This window comes from Chlamydotis macqueenii, chromosome 2 (assembly GCF_036417535.1).
Source record: "Chlamydotis macqueenii isolate bChlMac1 chromosome 2, bChlMac1.mat, whole genome shotgun sequence".
Lineage (NCBI taxonomy): Eukaryota > Metazoa > Chordata > Aves > Otidiformes > Otididae > Chlamydotis > Chlamydotis macqueenii.
Window position 1 is genome coordinate 30665463 of NC_141557.1, and position 23527 is coordinate 30688989.

The 23527-nt window shown below is 39.9% G+C and overlaps 1 protein-coding gene across 1 annotated transcript in view; it reads right to left on the reverse strand.

The window, feature by feature from the left end:
* AGMO (alkylglycerol monooxygenase) overlaps positions 1–15442 on the reverse strand; it is a 188475-nt gene extending 173033 nt beyond the window's left edge. The window contains exons 1-2 of the mRNA XM_086741669.1: positions 15314–15442; positions 8647–8777 (exon numbers count right to left, since the gene is read on the reverse strand). Coding sequence (XP_086597795.1) covers positions 8647–8777; positions 15314–15442 — 260 coding nt within the window. The remainder of the gene's footprint in view (positions 1–8646; positions 8778–15313) is intronic.
* Between the last annotated feature and the right edge of the window lie 8085 nt (positions 15443–23527).

Here is a 23527-nt window from a genome sequence, read left to right on the forward strand (position 1 = left end):
GTTGACACAAATCGAGCTGAAATCTGCCTGACGTATTGCAGTCAAGGCTTTTTTCACGCTTTAGCACAAAGCCAAACTTTCCACAAGGTGGAGGGAAGGGGAGAGGGAGCTGTGGGAGTTCTATTCCCTGTTTTCTATCATCAAGATGAATATGATCCTCTCCCATTCTTAATATGCAAAACCAGTCATGAAATAACCCAAGGCTAAAAAATAATTCACCAAAATGATACAGCTGGGAAATGATTATCAGGCTCTGGAAAGCCCTTGATTACAGGAAATAGCACCTACATTTTGAGAAAAAGTTCCCACCAGACACAAAAGCTGAATCAGAGCTTCTCCTCTTCCTCAGTATGGCTTTCTTCTCTGGCATTTTAGCCTAAATAATGCAAAACTCCATTTTTCCTCGAGGAGAAAAAAAAACTATGAAATGCAACACAAGGTAAAATAGAGGTGAGTTTGGTATCCTTACTAGCTCTATTATACACAGTGTTGCATAACGTTTTGTCTGACAGAGCTGACCTTTTCTTCATTGAACCTACTTCTCTTGCACTTCACTTTTTACCCTCTAATTTAAGACACTAAAATTAATTTACAGTAGTGGGTGGAATAAAACATGAAACAACAGGTTTTGGAAGGAAAAGAAGAGAAGTCGGTGTTACACTTTATTAAGTCCAAGTCCTACCTATACGATTTGAGTCACTTGTTGTTTATCTTTGCTCTTTCATACATAAACGAGTAATCAACAAAAAACCAGCACAACTTAAATATTTTCATGAGAAGTTCCACTGCCTTTAGTGATATAATCATGGGAACTTTAAAAGATTATAAACCCTAGTTTAAAAACTTCAGTACAGCTGAGCTTCTGGCATTGTAGCTTACTCTTCTTTTATGAGAATGGAAGTTTTATTTCCGTAGACCTATTTACACCTGCCCAGCACACTGGGCAGTAAATACTGTTCCAGTAAATTCAGGACACTGGGAAATTCTAGAACATTATCTTCTGTGGGACAATGGACCTGACTTTTCAATATTTGTATAGTACCATATAAATGTAATACAAATGCTTACTTAGTACTTTTTTCCAATAGAAGATCTGATCTCTCCTACTTGGTTGTTCCACTGAAGTCAGCAAATTTGTATTAAAGTTAGATTAGAAACAAGCCTATAATACTCTCAAAGGTCACATAGAAGTAATGAGGAAAGAGAAAAGGGTATTTATTCACCTCAATTAGCTCTTCTAAATTTATCTAGAAAAAAAGCAACTGGTAACAGATGACTGTTCCTATGTCTATAAAAATATAGTGAAATAACTTCAGTGAGACATCATAGCACATCAAATGAAATGAGAAAAAAAATATTTACATGAGAATTTCTACTGAACTGCTTTGATTATACTTCTGAACTTTTAAAATTGTAGTGTGTTTTTTTTCCACTATCTACACAGTGGTGAAAGTCTGTTATTTTCAGATCTGTAACACTGATTTACAAAATCATTACGAGACATTTTTCCCCAGTTTCCATAATTTCTGGGTGTTGACCCAGGAAACTAGGTTGGCCAGCTCAAAAACTGCTACCCCTGTGCTCCATCTAGTGGAATCCTGATTTAAGCTTAATGCATCTTTTACCAGAGAAGCGCTTCAGTCAAAAGGGTACTCTACACAGAAGAAGTTCCTTAGAGTTTTTTCAAAACACATGCAAACTGACACAATTTATCTGAAAGAAAAACACAGAAACATGGAATAAAAATCTACAGAATATTTAATAGGTTTGAGAAATTAGTATATTTGTGATCTACAGAGACTACTGAACTTAATTAATAATGTTATTTCTAGTAAGGGTAAACTCAGTTCACAGTCTGTACTTCCAAAGAAAAGCACAAGCATATCTGAGAACAAATGCTGACAGCTTGCCTTTGTCTCTAAAGACACGGCAGGTGCAAAGCTGGGCTCTGAGATTCACGAACGGGCAATCACCGAGCCGTTTACTGGCCCCACTGTATAGCAAAAGGCAATGATGCAATACTAAGGATGTAGACAAATATGCATTCTGCAACCAGCTGTGTCTGCATAATAGATTACAACCTAAAAGAGTAATTGGCTCCCCGATAAGCTTGTGTGAAATATAGCAATGTCTAGAACACTATTGCAGATAGGGACTACCAGTTGTTTCAGTCAATTAGTCTGAGAACGGCCTGACTCGCCCATGTCTCTCTCCCAAATCCTTCTTTTTAATGTTTAGCAGCTTACACATCATTTCATTAAAAAAAACTCCAGAGTTTTAAGCTCAGTTTCCCTTAGTTGTCACCAAAAAAGTACCGCTCCATGCAGGCTAGGCTGTCTAGAGCTGCTCATGGGTAACAGCTGTGCCCATATGGGTGCTCTCTAGCCTGCTTCACACAAGATGAACCAGGTTAACAAAATTCTACATTTTAAACCACTGAAGGTAATGCTGCTACTATGCCGGGGAAGGACTCATCACTGAGAGAAGTGGAGATGGTAATAGGGGAGTGGGGAGGTGTTGATGAGCACCTGAGAGCAGATAGGAAACGTTAGCATCTTCACTGGGCATAGCTGGATTTGGCCCAAGATCGCAGCATGATTTTCACCAAATTTATAAAACTATGTTATGCAGTGAGAAGATAGTAACTCTTGCACGGATTAATTATCCTAGCACTTACTGATTTAGTCCCACTCAGTTCATCAATGATTAAAAAGAAAAAAAAAAAAAACAAAAAAAAAACAAAACCCAAAAACGAATTAGACCAAACACAAATTTTTCATGTAGAAGACAGTCACTACCAGGAACTTAACTAAACTGATTTAGAAAACCTCCTTCCAGAGCCAGGTTTGCCTGCTGAAAACGTTACCAGCTTGTACTGCACAGTACTACTCCCTTATTGGAACTGTTTATCCTGCTGTGACTGCTTTACGTACAGAAGATTAGTAAGTTATTTCAAAACCTGTTCTTCTGACAGAGCTGTGAGGGCTGTGACCTTTGGCAAAATGTGTGAACAATTAGCGGTGTATATGAGACAGTGTAGCCAGGAGGGTGCTCGTATGAAATATATAACTACTCAGTGCCTCTTGTAGAGTGGGTGGAATGGGGAGGTAAGTAGATTGTCTCTTCAGGGTTGCTACCTATTAAAATCATATTTTTTTGAAACATCTATTGACAGGTAGTATCTTAAAATGCCATAGCTAGCTGCTGCAGGCATGGTCGTGACTGCAGGTTCAGTAGAGCCTAAGCCAAAACAGCTCTTGGCTGCCACATTCCCAATCCCTTGCCTGTCTCTCTGCCTTAAGCAAATACCTTTTTGCTCCCATAGTGAACTGAAATACCTTTGCACAGCATCAGATGAGCACCTGAACCAACACAAGAGAAAGGGAGGACTACGTAAATGAGTACAGGAAGGACAGAAGTGCAGTAGCCAGAAGTTAGGTTGGTTTAGGGGCATGGCACAGCATGGCAGCTTTACTTGCCATTTAACCAGGTTAAGTAATTACCTTTCCAGTTTAGCCCCATCTGCTCGTCACTGGCCTAAGTGTGGTGGTTACCAGCCCTCAGACCTGCCAGCATAATTGTGTGCATAACTGCTCCCTGACCTGGCTCTGTCAAAATGAATGCAGCTGAGCTTAAACACCTCTTTTATAGTTCTTGGGGGGCTTTTGTTTCTGCTTTTAGCTGGATCACTTTGTCAGGACCAGGTTAGGGAGCAATTAAATGTGCAGCTATGTTGGCAGATCTGAGGGGGCAGCTGGATCAGAAGCAATACATCTGACCATGCTCTAAATAAACATCTGCCCAAAGCCTTAGTCAAACAGCTGTGAAGAAAAAAAAAAAAAAAAAAGTCTTGAAGTGAAAATATAATTTACGAGAAACTGCATGTATCAGATTTTCTTCTAAGAGACGCAATCACTAGTTTATGAGATTATAATTTTCTACAGTCATACGTGAAGTATCTAGCAGATACTTTAAATGGATAAATTCATGCAGGCGAGTATTTTGTGTTCCATCAGGACACTGCCAGCCCCACAGGGTTGTGAACTACTTGCACCAACTTGAATCAAGTGTATTCTAATGAGCTCTGCATATTGTTAGTATTAAGAATTGAAAACTTCTTGTTTCAGACTGCAATTTTACATGTTTTTAAGTGGATAACTCAGTAATGCTACAAAAGAATTATTTCTTGTCCTGCAACCCTGACTGCTTTTTCCAAGCCCATTTCTTGTGCTACCACAAGATTTTGTACAGCCATATTAAGAATTGATGCAGGTTAATATGATGGGGGATGCTGGACTAGCTTCCTGGGCCACTTTACCACAGGGCAACACACATGCAGATACTGGTGAAAGAGGAGAGAAGGTGCAGAGGCAGGAATGAGCAACCAGAAGTACAAGTCAGTCAAAGGTGCTTCATTTGGCAGCAGTGCTGGTCTAAAATGTACATGAAACTGCTTCTTCAATCTAACTTTTGGAAAAAGATTTTTAAAAATCCAGATGATGTACAAAACTGTGAATATGGTGGTCTACAGCAGAAACAGGATTTGTACCCCTTTGATTCAATTATTGCTGATGTGCAGATATCTTACAATGCATAACAGCATGAACTAATCGAAAAGCATTTTCACATTCCTTTCTGATGTTCAACAACACTTCAGAGAACTCTAATCTCCTCTGTTTCAAAAACTAAAATAAATAATATACACAAATTGTAATGTTCTTTTTAGAAATTTAAAAGTTCATTGCAGATTTAACTGACAAAACTGTTAGACATATATATATACACTCACACAATGTACGACTGTGTTGCAGAGATGAACACTACAAATTGGCAACTGAGCATAAAGAACAGAGACTTTCCCAACTAGTTTGAAAATGTAACTACCTCAGTTATCCCCCAAACACCTTTTGATTTGATTTATGTTCTGCTGCTTTAAAAGAAGAAATGGGCCAATATGAAATAATGCACATACTTGTATAGTGGATATTTATACCCAAAATAAACTTTCTCTTGGGAGAATATTTTTAAAGCAGCATTTCAAGTCTCCTGGCAATGGTTAGTTAGAAAAGTTATTTATTTATTTAGAATAAAAGTTCTCAGAATTTTTTTAACCACCAACATCTAGGATACTGGGAGTAAGCTTACTAATTCAAGTTTCTCCCTTTCCCTCAATTTACTTTTCATTGCATTTAACACTTAGTATTCATACATGCAGAGGAATGCATAGTCTGCATTAAGGCAGATAAAATTATATTTAAGAAATCTATGGGCTATTTTACAAGAGACAATATGTACACACAAAGCAATTCAACTTACTACATGCTGTTGAGTCTAATAAGCCTAAAAACAAAACACATTGCCTTGTCCGATTAGGCTTTTCCTCTTGCACCTACATTTTTAATATTTGGCATACGGATATCAACAATTTATGATTTCCATTTTCTCCACAATGACGTAACAAACACTGAATAAATACTGTTTTCCCTCAAGGTATGTAGTACTTCTGTTATACAGACTGTGAAATGGAAAAACATATTCAGAGGCTCCTAATTTTTTCATTAAATGTAAAGACCTCTTTGCAACGATGCATCTGAAGCTTCATTCTAACTAACAGACTGAAGCCCACCATTTTAGTTCAACCACAGATTTTTTTAAGGAAGTGGCAAACCATTGCTGCTAGTTGAGAAAATGAAAATTAGTCCCTGGGAGAGGATACAATCAATGGTGTGTTAATCTAACCTTCAGCTGTTAATGATTTGCACTACTATTTCCCCTGATGCTGTGGGTTCTGCTGAAATATTGTTTTAGCAGTTTCTGTCAGCTTTCCCTACCTTTTTTCTGCCTGAAAGGGAAAGACTGAAGTGAAAGTCTTAGCAACAGATTTTGCGCGTGTTTTTTTCTTTTTTCTTTTTTTTTTTTCTGACCCAGTTCTTCCACACCATGGAAGCAGAACACAGAAGGGTAAATTGTTCTGTTTTTTCAGTTCAAGCCTTTTTAGCCAGTCTGTTATTCACAACTTCCTTTACAAAAGAAGTGTTGCACTAAGCAGTCACCATTATAAGTGTGATATTAACATGTGATTAAATAATTTAGGAAGTCTGTGTTTTGCCTGCTGCTTTCACAGTCAGTCAGAAAGTTAAAAGCTTTACAGAACTCTTTTCTAGAAAGAACTGCTGAGGACAGTCTTGTACTTCCAGCCATGAGAGCCACAGAAGCATATGCAAGAGACTTCTTGTGCTACTGTAGCAATGAATAAGTGTACCAATCCTGCTGATTTGCCTGATCCCGAGATGTTTGTGTTCTTTAGGGTCATTGGGTTCACTCAATTGAAACAACCTTGCAAAATAATTCTTATCTGAAAGAAAACTGCATGGCCTGCAAGCCAAATTCTGCAGCAAAGTATTGAGTGCCAAAATAATAATAGAAGTACTCAGCACCTTGCAAAGCTGCGTTCCACACATGCAACGCTAGCTTTCTTAGCAAGCATTTCTTTCAGGAATAAGTGCAGCTGAAGCATATTAGTATTCTTAAAAGAAAGCCAAAAGGCCTTGCAAAACCATTCAAACTTACTTTATATGTATCTCAGTTCCCTTGTTTAACTTAATCAGTCCTAAATCTTTCAGATGAGAAAAATAAGTACTTAGCAGGGTAAACCTGTGAAGTGTGTGACTGTCTAGAAAATTTGGGTTTAGGCGAAGAAGCAACATTTTAACCAATTCAGTTTCAGCTGTATACAAACTCAAGTAAGCCTTCCTTAGGGCTGTGAGTTGGTGCACCCAAGTCTAATGTATTAAATATTTAACTTCTGACAGCTTAAAGTATAACAAAAAATTGACTGTTTCTCCTTCAAGACCATGCTCTCAAGAAATATTAAAAGCAGCAAAATGCTTTGAATATAGGTTGTACACAAGATGCAAAAATAGCTTCACAGAATTCTCAAATTAGACATTACTTTATGTTTGAAGACATTATGCTTGAATATTTCTCATGCTGAAAGTTCATGCCTCTTATTTGCAGACATATGAAGAGTTTGGGAGAGTATCTCTAAGTGACATTATTTATCTACCAAACTCCTTAAAAGGCTTCATCCATGCTATTTACTAGTGTTAACTAAGATAATCCATCACAAATTCTCTCTATACTCAATTTAAAGGCACAGACATAGATCTTGTGAAAACTTTTCTTGATTAGAAAGTTAAAAAAAAAAAAAACCCAAAAAAACCCAAAAACCAACCAAATGTCAAATGTTCAATAGTTGCTGTGTTCTTTTAATATATTTTATCAGTAACCTGGATTGAAAAAGAAGATTTCTAGTAAAATTCAATATGACATAAACCAGGGATCTGTAAGTAACAAAGACAAAATTTTACAGAATCAAACTATTTCAGGGTGACCAACTGTATCATCCATATATTTCCATGTTGCCAAATACAAGAACATATTGCCTATGAATGATGAATGCAAGCCACAGAATTTAAAAAAATATTTTAGGATGAAGCATAGCTCAAAGGACCTGGGATATATAAAGGGATGAACAACAAGTAGAAATAGAGAACAAATGACTTCATTATTTGGCACTGATGTAGTCAGTTCTGAAATACGGAGTGCACTTGAGACATCAACATTAAGAAGGCTGAAAAACTGCAGAGGATTCAGAAAAAGGACTGTGGGAATAATTGAAAGACTTGAAAACATATCCTATAGTCAAATTCAAGTAAGAGAAACTTTTCTTTATGCAATGAACAGATTACATGCAATTTGATGGTAATCTGTAAATTCATACATGGGGAAGAGAAATGTAATTTCATTTTAACAGAAAAGATGTAGTAAAATCTATAATCTGGAAGCTCATATCATGCGAAGGCAGATCTAAAACATTATATTCAATAGAAGCAATCAGACCTCCTGAAAAACACTTACAGCAAATTCTAGAAAGAATTTGCTGGATCCACTGTTACTGGGTATTTCGTAATCCGTGGTGGATATTTATTTAAAACAAAATTCTGTTCAGCATAAACTAATTTAGGTAAATCTCATGGCCTTTAGGTTGGAGAGTAGATTAGATTATCATGTTTTTCTCACTTTTCACAATTCTCTCAGGTGTTAAAATATTTGAGAAGTCCACTGAAGACAAACACAAGATTATGACTGAGTTCAAAGAACTTTGGAGCATACGAATATTCACAATTCTATCAATCTGAGTATATGCACACAATTTTATTTTTAAAGGTTAATTAAAATAATGGACATGCTTTGGTTTACTGTTTTATGTTTCGTTTTCTTCTTTCTGAAGTTTAATGAAAGAAAACTCAGATTTTAACATACAGTTTAAGATAAGATACAGCTAAGTCAGCTGAAGTCTCAGAATCAGGAAAAAGGTGACAGTCAAGATCAAATATAGATTAATATAATTGGAGCTGGAAAAGACCCTGCACGTATCATATTTAGTCTTACAGTTTAGAAAGACATTTACATGCACTCTTCATGCACTCTTCATGCATTCATTTTCTCAAAGTAAGATCCAGATACCTTGTTTAATCGTCCTGGGTTAGCAATAACATCTTCAATATATAATTCTGTTTTCTTCCTTCTTAGTGATTAAAAAAAAAAACAACAATCTGAAGCTAATGTAAGATGTATACTTACTCTGGCAGCCGAGAGAGGATACCTAAGGAAAGAGAACTTATGCCATCATTGATCCGACCTGGCAGCTTACGCTTCTGAACCCAGCTGACAGCAAACTCCAGCCCAATAAAAGCAATGAAGAATGGAATACTCTGAAAAAGAGTTTGAAGAAAAGAAGTCACAACACAAATAGAATTAGATCCACCTTTTCTAGCAGCAGGTTATGTAGCTGGATACTTCTCGCGTTGGCTGGCACCTCACTAACTACTACTTAGATAAAGCCACACATGGACCTTATGAATCAGAACAACCCAGGCTACCACCATTTAATTCACAACCCCAGTATAAATCCAGTGCACTAACAAAAGAAAACAATATGGGAAGAGGTATCTTCTGCACATAAAATGTTAGTTGGCATCAAAACAAAAGACAAAAGTCTCTCTAAACTCGTATTTCTCATGTTAAAGTAAATCAGTGGGAGCAGGAACATTTGTGGACTCATCTAACCACAAGGTAAAACAGAATCTGCTTTTGATTTGATACGCAAGTGGTTTTGAATGTGTTCAGCCACTGAATTTGGCATCCAACAATATTATCCAAAAGATATATTACAGTGAGTTTCTTTCTGCTTGACATTTCTGTTACTGTGCTTCTTGTGGCAGATAGCAACTGCTCTTCTGTATGCGTTTTCATCAGACAACCCAGTAACTATGCAGCCCATTCCAATTTGAGCCATACAGCATGTTCTTTTTCCAGACCAAGTAGCAACAATACAATGGTCCCTTTTTTTCTTTTGGGTTGTAGTAACTGTAAAACAATTTTCTGCCATCTGAAGAAAAGTGTAATGATGAGTGAGACCGAAACATTTCTCACTCACAACCCTGCTTCAATTTAGGATTCAGTTCACACTGTCCATCTTGCACCCCAGATCAACTGGCAAATTGAAAATGCACAAGAACAGCACCCAGTAGAGAAAGGTACGGCTGTGACTAGTGGTAGGACTGGTAACATTTTTGTGACAATACCATGTTTCGTTAGTGGAGAAAGACTGTTATAGCTGTTACAGTTCTCAAATTTTCATCAGCATAGGCAAGGAAAAAAAAAAAAAAAAAAAAAAGGATTGAATAATAGTAACTGGAAGAGCATATGCTTTTTTACTGTCCTAACAGCCCCTGCACATCATAGGTGAAAGGAATGATGAGGCAGTGGCAGCATCTCGGCCACCACCACCAAAATCCAGAAAGCAGCTATTTGCATCTGGTCTCTGTGCACATGAATTCTTCCTTCAACTGGCTCCCTCCTTACTTTGTGGAAAACTTAGGTGATCTTGAAAACATTCAGACAACCCCTTCTTGGTGGTATTAAGGCGTAAAATTCCCACCACATTTTGCAGGCCTAGAGAAGTGCAAGACTAGCGAGTCTTTCTGCACCATTATGGGAGACATCACATGGCCAAACTTGCCCCAGTTAGTCTTCTGTCACTGCCCCTTTACATGATGTTCAAATACAAATAAATTCACAGACTGAAACCCTTCAAACTGCACTGCTGTAGAAGAGAGGCTGCTCTTGCCTATACAATATTATAATGGAAGAAGCGTTTTGCCTCTGCAAATGCCACTGCACTTTGGAGGGTGTTCAGTTCTGGTTGCCAAGTGAGATATGATCCAGGAATTCCTACCAGGCTGGGACACTATAGAGTCTAAGATGGATACAGACCAGATTGCTCAGTCAAAGAAGAATTGGATGATTCAAACCATGCAAACAGCAAGAGATTTATAGCGTCTAGGAAATGTGAAAGTTCATAAACTTCAGCAGCTCGGGGTTAGGTTACAATAACAGATGAACAGAGATTAATATCAACATGGCACTTTTTAATTTAGATGCCTAGCTTGTTCTTTAACAGCATTTTAAGTATCTAAAAGCCTGTTTGGGATACACACTAACTGATGATATAAAAAACTTTGAAAGCAAAGGAAGACCTACGGATAAAGCCTAAACAGAACCCAAGAAAACAGATGTGGTAAACCTTTGGATATTTGAAATCAACGATAAATAAATAAATTAAAATCGAACCTCACAATCTTCCATTTGACATCACTGAAACATTCTAGGAAAATACAAATACTCCATGTTTTGCTCTAGCTATTTCATTTCTAAGTAGACAAGACTTTTAATGTACTTTTCTTAATCAATATAATTAAAAAACAGATTCCTAACTTATCAAACAAAGGTTGATAATAAGCCAGATGGCCACAGCTATACATTCCAGCAGAGGTACAAAGGGTCTTACTAAGAACAACTAAGAAACACGTGACCACAATATTAGGAGCCAGGTCTAGCACAGACTACAGGCAGTTTGAAGCTATGAAACAGCAGAAGCTGCACAGCAAATTGAATGGGCTCAGGGCAGAAAAAGTGGGATGCTTTGTTAATGGAATGAAAATAGTGAATAGGAAATATATGATGTCTGTATTCTATGTGGCAATTCACTTTACCTGGCAACCTCTGAAATGGTTAAAATATTTGACTTTATATTAATACGCATTAATACAACTTCTTTCCCATTGACTTCATTAAATATTTTCTTCCCACCGTGAAGCCGTAAGATAGCCAAGCACTTGGCAGCAGTTTTTGACTCACAAATAGGGAGTGTCATAGCAAGGAGGATAGAGAAACATTCAGACAGTCTTAACCTCCTGCCCATCAAGGAGCCTGCAGAAGGAATGATTTATGGCATACCTCTTAGTATCTAAAAAATTACTACCACTCTCCCACACGCTCACATGAAGCTGTGTCCAAAGCAGATCAAAGAAATCAACTATGTCAGAACTATGTATTATTTATGTGACCGTAACACCTAACAGCTATTGTCATGCAGCAGAATTGTATAATGTTAGAGAAGGAAAGGGCACTCCCTGTCCCAGACAGCCTACAGTCTAAGGATAAAATGTAAGACAGCAGAAGGATAATGCAAATAATTCAGGAAAAAAAAAGAAGACAGTCAGCAAGACAGACAATAGTGTCACTAGCCTAACCATTACTTTTATTTTTTTTCCATTTTGGTTAGTTGTAAAGACAACGAAGACATTTAAGGAACTCATTGAGGATAGGTAGCTCTGCAAAAGTTTTCATGGATTGCCCCTAGAAATAAAATGGCACAAAGTTAAGAAATAGCCACTGTTGGCATCACAGGTCAGAGACAGAAGCTGGATCCTTTTGGTATCTTCGCATCTATAAAAATTTTACTCCCTCTCTGTTTCCAGTTTCTTTCTCTTCACCCATCACCAGAAATATTTAATGGAAATTTGTGTGACCTTGTGGTTTACTTGAATAACTGATCCATAACTCAGAAGTCTTACTCTGAGCACTGAGTAGGAGGGGTTCCCTTATAAGTAACCAACTCTCACAGAATGCAAAGGACCATTTAAAATCAGTTTCTGCTATATACAGTTGCAAAAAATAATATTTTAAGTTGAAACTCAGCATAAATTCATGGTTTTATGGCAAGTCTTGAAACAGTTTATGTTTTCTTAAAGTTCCAGGTCCTTGTAACATAAGAATCTCAACTTTCATACAAAACTAAATACAAAGGTTCTGCACCTCATTATTTAGAAGCAAAGCCTAAAATGTGAATTGAGTGTAAATGTTAACTTAATCTTTAGGGTCTCAAAAGTAGAGAGTAAATAGCAAAGAAAACCAGTTATTATTAAATTTAAAGCTTTCATTTTGGGGCTCTCAGCAGAAGCAACAGTGCTCTCTCTTCCAGAGTCTGACTCATGAAAGTCTTTACTGAGCACAAGTGATAATTTCAGGATGTACCATGGACCAAACGAAAGTTGTTGTTCAAGAAAACTATATTCAGTAAGCAAAAAGCAGCATTCCATCTGCCCATCTGTATATTATGAAAGATTCAAAAAAACCAGACCATGCACAGCATAATTTTATATCCCCAGCAAAGAGGATACTCGTGAAAGGAGAGGGCACACACTGTAAGGATGTTCTGCCCTGGAGAAAGAAAATTGACTTATACTTTCTCTTCTCTTCCTACAAATAAGGGGAAAAAAAATCAAGGGTTTCAAGTTCTACATTACAAAAGCTTGCATAAAAATAAATTCCATTATTTCAGTCCAGGATTCAGACCCCTTTTCCCAGAATTCTGGAAATTAGTTGGAAGGGTGACTTTTCCCTGGGCTGCAGAGCTTTGCTACTAGTCACTGGTAGCTAATCAGCTCACGTTCTAAACAGGACCTGGGGGTTTCACATACAGCTCTGCCACCATAGAGAGTACAACGCAGGAACTGGGAGCTGTCCTGCCTCTGAAAATGGAAGTAATATAACCACAGCCAGAAAGTACACCACTCAAGTTAAGCTAAGTTATTCTGTTCTCAAAATAAGAGCTGTTTCACCCACTGCTGTCATTTGTTGCCCAGCTGTAACAGCACAGCTCACTCTAGCTGAAAGGAGCTACTTGTATGAAGTGGATACATTTTGTAAATTACCAAAGTGCTCAATTTTGCCAACCACTAAAAATATGTATATTTGAGTAAATTAGGAGGTTCTGCCACCTGCCTAATGTTGGAAGATGCATATTGGCACAGCTGTAGCCATGTGATCTAATGTACTAGAAATACCCTCATCCATCTGATACACGATAGATCACAGACCCAGGCTCTAAATCCTACTTCCGTACAGTGTCTCAGGAAAAAAGCCCCAAAACTGTCTAGAAGACACTAAGGTAATCAGTAGTTTGTTTCACACTCGCATCATCGTTACTGTCATTTAGAGTGAATAGTGTGAGCTGAGGTCTTCATTTACTACCAGCTCTACACTAGAAATGTTTTTGTCCTGTGCTGGGCTGAGCTCAGACATCCACTTCTGTATTTGTACCAACTTAAGGGGTTACCACTGACCTGCCAGATTAGCAGGTCAAATAAACAACAGTGACAAGCAGCTGGAGAGGGACTGACTGTAGGTAGTTACCTTCTGCCCACACACACATGGACAGAAGAAGAGGTGTGAGAACTGCCTAAGCTCAGACCAAAGCCATACAGTTAAGACAGTCATATCACTAAAAGACTTTTACACATCCACCCAACCAAGCCTCCTTCGGGGGCCACTGTCTCTGCCCGCAACAAATGCACTAGTGGGGGTAGATTCTAGTATAACCAACCCAAGACAGCAATTATAGGGAAGTATAACCGTAATGGGAAACTTTTTTTTTTAGTGTAGTTTTTTTGCAAGGTATATATTCCCTTACAAATTTATCACAACGATGCTCTACAACAGCAGAAGCCTGCAGGCACTTTTATAATGCAAAGCATTAGGAAACCTTCTGCAAACTTTTACAGCTGTGTGCCCAGTAAAAGAAATTCCAGGTTTGGCCAAGGTCTGAGCTGAATATTGCACAGGTCTGCATGGGAGAAGAAAGCCCAGGGATATTAAGGAATGCTGCTAGAAAGAAAGTGAACGCTGCTCGTCTGGAAATGTGAGAACAGTAAAAGGGATTCAGATAGGCAATGGATAGAGCTGGAGGGAGACATCAGCTGACTAGGCAAAACTGTCACGCTCAAGTCTTCCTTGATCATGCCGCTCAAGCTTAGTTGCAAAATGCCTCTGAGGAACGCAGTCCACTGACCAGACAATGCACACATAGGCTTGTTTGCAGCAGCTGTCTGCGTACCCTATCTGAAAGGGCAATGTTTGCTGATAACAGCCGTCAGCAAGGGACTGCCGCGTACTGCAATTCCCAGAAAGCTGCTGATGGTGTTGCACGGCTCTGCGCAATCCATGACAGCCCTACTGCCACCCAATAGCAGCTGCTGCACAGCAGTCCAAGGCAGAGGAGCTAGTCAGAGCTAACAGGGCCTTCTGTAAAAAGTGAGGGTATTTGGTGAAGCTGGACTGAATTTACTTTGACAAGGGCAAAATAGTGTTTATCTGCTGTCTCCATGAGAAGCTGGCATCGGTGCCAAGTTCAGGAGCTGGGCACCAAGGTATGTGCAATAGGCAGGAGAGAAGGGAGCAAAGGTACCTGCATGGAAGGGGATAAGCTGGCAGGGCAGGAGGGGAGGGAGGGACATGCTGCTGCCTGCTGACAAGGGAGCTCTCACCCCTGACCTCTGTACTCTTGCCTTGCAGCTTTAGGAGACAGCGCTGTCCCAACACAAATATTTGTTCTCTTTCTCTTAAACAGTCTTTATTTTAAATAAAAAATTTTATTTTTCTTTCTTTGGCTGAGCTTGAAGGGCACAAAGAGTCCTGACGTTTTGCTTACTTTAAGAACCATAACAGCCAAACATAGGATCGTGTTTTCTCGCTTACCCAGTTCAGTCTGCTGTCGTTATACCCAGCGGCACTGCCAATGTCAGCATCCACCCTCAGGTATTTGGGGTGCTTCTCTGAAAACTCTGGCTCTTGGTATCAGCGAAAGCACCTGAGCTTTCACTTAAAATACATTAAAATAGAGTGCAGGGTTACACAGGCAGCTTGCAGAGCCCGGGAGTGAAAGCAGACAGAGGAAGACAAGGTACTTAATCTTAATTTAGGTGCCCTTTTGCGGACAGCGTTTCCTTGGGCCGCCTGCGGCTTTGAAACAGAAGGCGGGGGGAGGCGCGGGCCAGGCGGGCGGAGACGGCGGCCCCCGAAGGACACTGCCGCGGAGGGAAGGGGAAGGGAAGGGGGCTCTCACCTTCTCCACGTAGTCGGGCACCTCCTCCACCCCGCGGAAGGAGCTCTCACCGGGCGGCAGCACGTAGAACAGAGCGCGGAGCTGCTGCCCCGGCGTGGTGGCCCGCGGGCCGCCCGCCGCGCTGCCCATGACCCGGCCTGGCTCGGCTCGACCCGGCCGCGCTCCGCGCCGGCGCTGCAGGTGCACGAGCGGCGGGGACCGCCCGCCTCGCGCCCCACTCCCCGCGCCGCGCCCGCGCTTTAAAGTCGGCCCGGCGGGCGGGCTTCGTTTCCCCATGGCGCTGGGGAGCCTGAAGGCAGCCCTGGGGGAAGCCTCGAATGGCTTCTTTCTCTTTGAGTCCTGCTGCTTTGGAGCTTTTTGGGGGTTTGGTGGGTTTTGTTTGTTTTGTGGTTTGGTTTTGGTTTGTGTGTGTGTGTGTGTGTGTCATCACATGCGTGGCCCGCTTTTGGGAGTCAAGAGGAAGCGCTCGCACACCTACCCACTGCCTGCCCCAGTTCCCTCCTCACCCTCAGAAATCCCTAAACAGACAACTCCGTATAGGTTTCTACGCACAAAAATGTGGCTCAGGTTTTGCCTTCTGCATAAAAAGCAGAATTTTATAAAATCAAAATTCCAAGGGATCCGAGAAGCAAGCCAAGGTGAGCGTGTTGGCTCCCTTGTTCAGCTGCCTTGGTCAGTCCAGCACTCTTCCAGTTAAGAGGTTCTATTTTTTAAACTTTCAGGAGTTTAAATTTCATACAGCTCTGATTAACATGACTATACTGAAGGTAGCCTCTACAAGCAGTCTATTATGCTTTTATTTACAAAGGAATGAAAACCAGGGAAATACAAAGAAACAGTGAAATTAAATGTATGCCGGGTCCTTGCAGAAAGTGACTTTTAGACATTGGAATAAGGACAGGCTTTGTACATTCAGGCCTTCTATCTGAAGCTCAGGAGCGTGCATTTCCCTGTCAAATGTTTGTCAATCACACTTGATACGTTTGGCATTAGTACAAATAATAACCTTTGTGATAAAATAGATCAGCCAGAAATAAAATAACACAATGTCCCAAAAACCCCTTCATCTCAAACATTCAGTTCCACTTACGGTCTTTGCAGAAGAAATGGACTGTAAATCCTGCTGTAGAGGATTTTGCCACACGTTAAATCCTGCCAGTCATTAAATTAAGAAAAGCCTTCTACTTTGAATCAACTCTTGGTTTTGGAAAGGAACTATGACAGGTAATTTCAGCTGAAATTTCTGTTTAGAAAAAGAAACCTATGTAGAAATTGACATTAAAATAATTGAAGCAATGCACATTTGTGGTATTTGTATTAAATATGTCAGCATTTAAACAACAGCTAGGGGGGAGATTTAAACAATATTCTGCAATTGGAATAATGTGACAGTACCGTAGAGCATGAATGTCAGAAAATTAGTGGAAATACTAATAAAAATATTACTTTAAGCTGAACAAAGCACGAGTATTTTAAAATTGTGTTAATGATGAAACAGATTTGGGCACCCTCTTAATTTCTATAGTTTCTACTAGTACTATGGTATAAGTAAAAATTAATAAACTTAAAATGCTTCAAAATTATAACTTAGTATTCTCAACTTCAATGTTGATTTATGGTAATCTGAAGTTCTTATAGAAGTTTAGTTAATAACTTCTAAAAACTGAATTAATCTAAATCAAAATTACAGACTTACTCAAAATCACACAAAGCAACAGCATTCTGACTAGATCTTCATTGAAGGCAATGACACATGATAGAAAATGCTTGCTTTTTCATTTAGATTAGCGTAAGTGTTTCTCTGGTGTTACTCTCACATTCAAGCTCCTTGAACTCGCCCTAACCTCAGCCACACCATCCCAGCAGGCCACCCGGAGCCCTCTGTCGCTCTAGTGCTGGTGTTCCTCTTGCTCCGCTATCAGCTTGCAGAGTTAAAATGACCAAAACTTAATCCCACAATAAAATGTTATCAGTGATCAGTACCTGGGGACCACTCTGGGGTGAGAAGAACGAGGGGCAGGGCAAGGGAGCCCATGGCTACACAAGGTGAGATACATTTCAGGTACCATGGAACCACTACCTCATGTCACACCATTCTGGGAAAGAAGAGAATCCACCAGGTTTGGGGACACTATACCTTCTTAAAAATTGTTATTTTGGATTACCATTTCAGTGTAAATTATCACCCAAGTATCACCACACTGAAATTCTTGTTTTCAAAACTAAAGGAAATAATTTGGACTTGATTGTGCCTCACGGGGGAAGTAGATGGCTTATTTTCCAACTTTTGTGTCCAAGGAAAAGTAGATGATCGTGCTACAATAGCTACGCCTCTGGTGAGAAGAACAATTTTAAAGCCTATCTGGAGCATCTATGAGTTTTAGACAGTAATCTAGCTATACAAATGTAGCTGCTGTTGTCTATTTAAGCCTTGAAACAGCATGCAGTTTCCAGTGCTCTTTCTTTTCTTTGTTAGGAAAGGAATGGAAAATAAAGCATCCAGGAATGTTGCTTAAGTGGAAACTCTAACTCTCTACCAGACAATGCTCCCTCCATTCAGTTACCTTGCAGATTTTTTTTTTTTTGCAAGAGTTAATTTTTTAAATTATTTTATTTTCTTCAAAGTGTTAAATAACCTACTTTTTTTTTTTCTTTTTACAACAAAAAAAAAAATAGAGAAGTAGATATTCCCCATCCTATGCTTCCATCAGAAATGCAGGAGGATGTTCTGTCTGGAGACTGGGATTCTGCTGTTGACTAGCAGATCGTTCCAGTAACTAAGGCAACAAAAGCCTCTGTTCTACTTAGAGGAAACTGGGGAGCTGGCCTGACATGATCTGTAGGTGGATCATATTTTGTTTTCTCTAAAGAACTCCATCCCACCCACTTCACAAGCAGAGAACGCCCAGACGCTTCCTGTTTGGGTCTCTCTGAGCACTAAACCAGCACTAAATAATAAACTCATAAAGGGAATTAGGGCAGGTTGAAATTGGGATGGGCGATATAGTCTGCCTTGGCAATCATTCACAGCAAACTGAATCGCATCCAGAATCGAGCTGGGCTTAGCGTGCTGTGTTTACAAAGTGATATCTTTGAATGTAGAAGCACTTTAAATTAGTACATTGTGATGAGCAGATGTTGGAATTTTTTTGTATGCCTGCACAAGGTATTCAGCCTCTATATTCAAGCTTGGCAATGGATGTCATTAGGGGGGCACTACAGGCAACAGTGTTATTATAAAACTGGTATTACAAAATATTTTGAACATAGTCTTTGCCAGTGATAAACCCTACATCATACAGTAACTTAAAAAAAAAATCAGATGTTTGTTTTTTTCATATTATATAAGCTATATGTATTAATATGCAATTCTTAATAACAGAATAATATGACTCCAGAAGCCTGAAGACTGGGATGTTCTGCTTATTAATCAACGTCATGCCATGCACATAACCACTTACTGCTAACTTTCCATTTCTTCTATGCAGGACTGCTAACCACAAAACAGTGCTTATATGTGATCATTCTAAATTATTAAATTCAGTGCAACTTGTTAGCAAAATCAGGTTATTCAAGGGTTGCCAAGATGTCCAGATAAAGTAATACATCCTTCAAGCAATCTGTTGGGGGAAACTTACTGTGATAAATGTACATACAAGTCATAGAACTTTATGTTTCTTTGTTATTAGCATCTATTCTTATTCCTATAGCAGGTTAATTTTTTTTATCACATTGATACGTCAGATATTTTTCTCCTTTCTCTTATGGAGAAAATATTTTTTTTTTTAAATTGTTCTTAAAATTCCTTATCTGCCTTCCTTTGTCCCCTAGTGTATTGATCATGGGAATCATTTGCACTTTAGTCTCTGGTCCCCCACTTAGCTGACCCAGATCCTGACTTTCTGCTGGAAAATGGGTGGGCAGCACTGCTTTCTCCCTCCTTACTTCCAACTGGCTTGCTCTACCATTTACCTTTCCACGGCACAGGGACTGACAGGATTCCTCCATGAGGAATTGCCTCACAAACTCCTGTAATAAGAAATTAAGCTAGAAAATAAAGTTTTACTTTTTTTTCTGCTGCTCTAGCGAGCTCTAAGTGGCTCATGAGAGGTGCCAGGGAGTGCAGGAGTTGGCATGAGACCCCAGGAGAGAGAGGGCAGAACCACACTGCTACAAACCAGGGATGGGAGAATGAGGTGGAAACAGGACTTCTTCCTTTCAGCAGCAGCAGCAAGTTATTAGATCAACTGAACAGCTCACGAAGTCACTGCCTCCTGTGCATTTGCCAAAAATATGGCTTCAACAGGCTATCATATGTCAACATGCAACTACATTCGAACAGTTCACGCTTCCTTTACATCAGCACTTCAGTAACTGCCTTTTTCAAAGTTGTCCTTTTTTTTTCTGGAAGGCCAGTCTCTAGCAGGATGGCAGCTTTTGCTGTTTGCCTATTCACATAACTGTGTCTTGTATACTGCATTTCATGGATTGATTTTGGGTGGACAGGCAAGCTCCCTGGTACCCCATATTGTAGCTGCCACATGTGGATGGAGTCACGGGGCATGTTCTGGAAGGAGAGGAAGATGGTGCTTTCCATGAGAACCACAAGGGACTATCAGGCTGCAAGAAAGCTGGGAGGGGAAATTCCAGGAGGTGTAGCAAAGGAAAGATGCGGCATGAGATGAGGCAGAGGCATGATGAGGAAGAGGACACAACAGTGGCTCAGAGCTGCAGGAGGGTGGTTCTCTTGGAGACCAGAGGAGCTGCTGCAACCCAGGAAACCAGCTGAGATGAGACATACAAAGTCTGAAGGTAATGGCTCACCTTGTTAAGACACAGCAGCAGGGAAATTGGCATTCATGCTCTGTATTTTTATTAGTCCTCAATCAGAAAAAAAAAACCAAAAAACCCTTTTCTGTATTTCAGAAGCTACTTTGGTTTAGTTTCTATTCTAATAAAGTGATGTTAGAAACAGAAAACCCTTTTGGTGTAGTTGCTATGCTGACTGCAAAGAAGACAGACAAGGAGGTTCATCCCGAAGCTCTTGACTGATTTTTGGGAGCCAATCAGAATCAGAAAGCCCTTTGACATGTTTGCGTATTGGCCTTCTTGAACAGTGCTGTAAAGGCAAGAAGTTCCCAAGAGAGCCTAAGTAGCGGTTTCAGCCCTCCTCCACTTCCAGCTGCGCGTTGTGCACTCTCACTGCTTTCCTTGTGTAAGCCCTGGTGGTCAGTAGACACTATGCTGAGCCATTTCAACATGCTCCATCAGCAGAAAATAGCCCAGCAAAACAAAATGCTACGACTGGCTTGAGTTGTTCTGGGCTGAAGTCAAGACAGACATTGACAACAGAAAGGATGAGCAGGAAGACGGAGTATTCTGGACTCTACCCTGCTGAGGAAAGCTTGGGAATTTCAGAATGTCAGACTTATCTCCATATCTCATGCCTAAGCTCTGTAGAAAAGTTTTTCGTTAAACAGGCATGTGGTCTGATTGTTCATCCTCTGTCTGCATGCCTCCTTTCCTGGGCTGCTCAGCTGCCCATGGGCGGGCTCCTGGCTGCCCCGTCCGTCGGGTGTTCAGCTTAGTGGTGAACTCTTAATTAGGTCAGTGGCTGGCACTCCCCAACCTCAGCTTCTTGGGCTGCGTATCTCTGCACAACCCAAAACAGCTCTAAGAAGCTGCTTTGAAGCCGTGAGCAGCCCCACAGCAGCTGACTCGCTCCTGCCCAGCTCTGATACAGACACAGCTGCCTAATGAGTCAGGAAGCTGTCATCAGGGTACTTGGGCAGGCTGAAGGATAAGGCAGACTTTTTTTTTTAAGTGTGTTTTTGTATTTTTTTCAGCATTTTCTGCTCTTGAAATACTTTAACCTTTTGTTCCTACTGAGGAAAAATGTGTTTTGTTTTTTTTTGGTGGGAGAGGGGATGGGATGGGAGTTACTGGAAAAATAAATTCCATCTTCCAGGCAAGCCTATCAAGTAACTTTAGAAGAACAGCCTGCCCACCTGTTGTGAGTGTTTCCAAATTTTATTTGACATGCTCCACTGTGCAATTTCTTGCACTTTTATTCCTGAAAAATCTTATTTTAATTTATTACCAGAGTTCAAGTTGCTGCATGCTGTAACCTACATGGTATGTCAGCTGCCAACATCAGATTCAGGATGAGTATCTTATACATCAAGATCACTTGATCAGACATGTTATAACCTATTTGATAGGTGTTTGTACTGTCTGACCAATGATTATAACTGTTTGTTATCACCAGAACAGTCTCTTTCATGTTTTTGAATTAGAAGCATATGAATATCAACGCTAGGTAGATCCAAAATTATGGAACATCTCATGAGATATAGCAGATGCTACCACTTTACTGCATGTGTGCAGGCAGGAATCATTTGGGTCATTTCTGAGTGGAAGCGTAGGAAGTACCACCTTTCAAGCAAGACTAACCAAAACACTGAATTTTTTAGCATGAAGAACAGTCCTAGAGAATTGTAAAGATTATGCACATATATCTGAACTTCAACAGAAAGGCAGTTGTCATAAATTGATGCTGAACATCTTTTTAAAGATATGTTCTAGTACCAGCAGCAGATGTACTTGATAAAAATCACTGGGTAATATTTTAAAGCCTGAGATCTTCAAGCATCATCTGGCCTTAAATCAACTATTTTTCTTTATCATGAGGAAGAGGGATAAATTTATTTTTCCTAGGAAAATCACATAGTTTCTATTTGACAGTTGGACTTGATGATCTCAGAGGTCTTTTCCAACCTTAATGATTCTGTGATTCTATTTCTTCCTAGCCTGCAATTCCCAGGTCCTTGAGGGAGAGATTATTTTCTGTGGACGACTCCCTTAAATAAACTACAGTGAGTTATAAATGCTGAGTACAATTAATGCATTTGAACAAACTAAAAATAATAAAATGCTTGGCTTCCAAAGGTGGTAGAACACCTTTGGAAAGGTGGAAATCTCCTTTTCTTTCCTTCTAATAGGTTACCTGGTCCTTTGGCAGGCAACAAGCCTCTGTGCCAGTAAGCCTGGTAGGAGATGGACACTGCCAACCCACCACCCTCCAAATGGGGCCTATAGCCACTGTCCCTTGCCACTCCAGAGCTAGTGCTCACCTCTGATCCAGCTCCCTCTATGCTCCCCCCTTAGTAGAGTTTTTTTCCCCTTCCTTGCCTTTGAGACACTGCATCAATGCCAGAAATTCAGGTCTGAGGGCAAAGAAGGAGCCTTTCTCCTGCTGCCCAGAGTCAGAAGCTGACAGCCTCCTCCATCAAGGGAGTCTCCATCCACTACTCATCCACAAGTAACCTCTCAGTCTCCCTCCTTTGTTACATCCTGCAGGTGATGCTCATGCTGCCCCAGGAGTCTGTGGGGACCCTGTCCATCACCTACTTGTCATCTTTGAAGCTACAGTCACACACTTCTTCCCACTGATCCCTTACCCAGTGCCCAAGTTCCTCTGACAAAGCACATCTCCCACTGTGAGAGCACCCCAAGAAGAAGCACCAAGTGCTCTCTGCAACCCAAACTGGCATAAGGGCATCCTTTGTTGCTCCAGTAGATGCACTCGGGTAATTTATCTGTCATGTGTGGAGGACCAGATCTTACAATACAGTGCAATCCCATCCTACCTGAAGACGTTGCAGCATACTCTTTAAACCCCAGCTGACTCTCCAATTGCCAAAATAACTATTAGCCGAACTCTTACTGACCTAAATACATTCTTTCCTAATCACCAATCAGATAAAGAGAGAAGTTGCAGACACTTCTTAATCAAGTCTCCCTTTCAGAAGGTAACTAGCTGAAGCTGTTAGTTCCAGAACACTCTGGAAGCTTTCAGAAGCAATTAAAAGCTGAAATTTGGACTGAAGAAAAAAAAAATTAAACTAGAGCAAAACCTAATAATAAATACTACAAAATCTGCAAATAATTGTTGAGGGAAAATGTTATTAAAAAAACTTAAAGGAAAGTAAGCAAGTTAAAATTCATAGAAACCTCAGAGTTTCTGGAATATTTGAAATCAAAAGCAGAAATCTAGTTAGAGGTCCTGGTACAAGGTAGCATATGATGAGGTAATTAAAGACTACTGTAATGTATAAGCGCTGGAACTGTATGTTAAGCTTAAAGATTTTAAATCTTTGAGTGCTTTTCATTTTGCAAGTTGAAGTTCATTTCATGCCCCACACTTTTTAATAT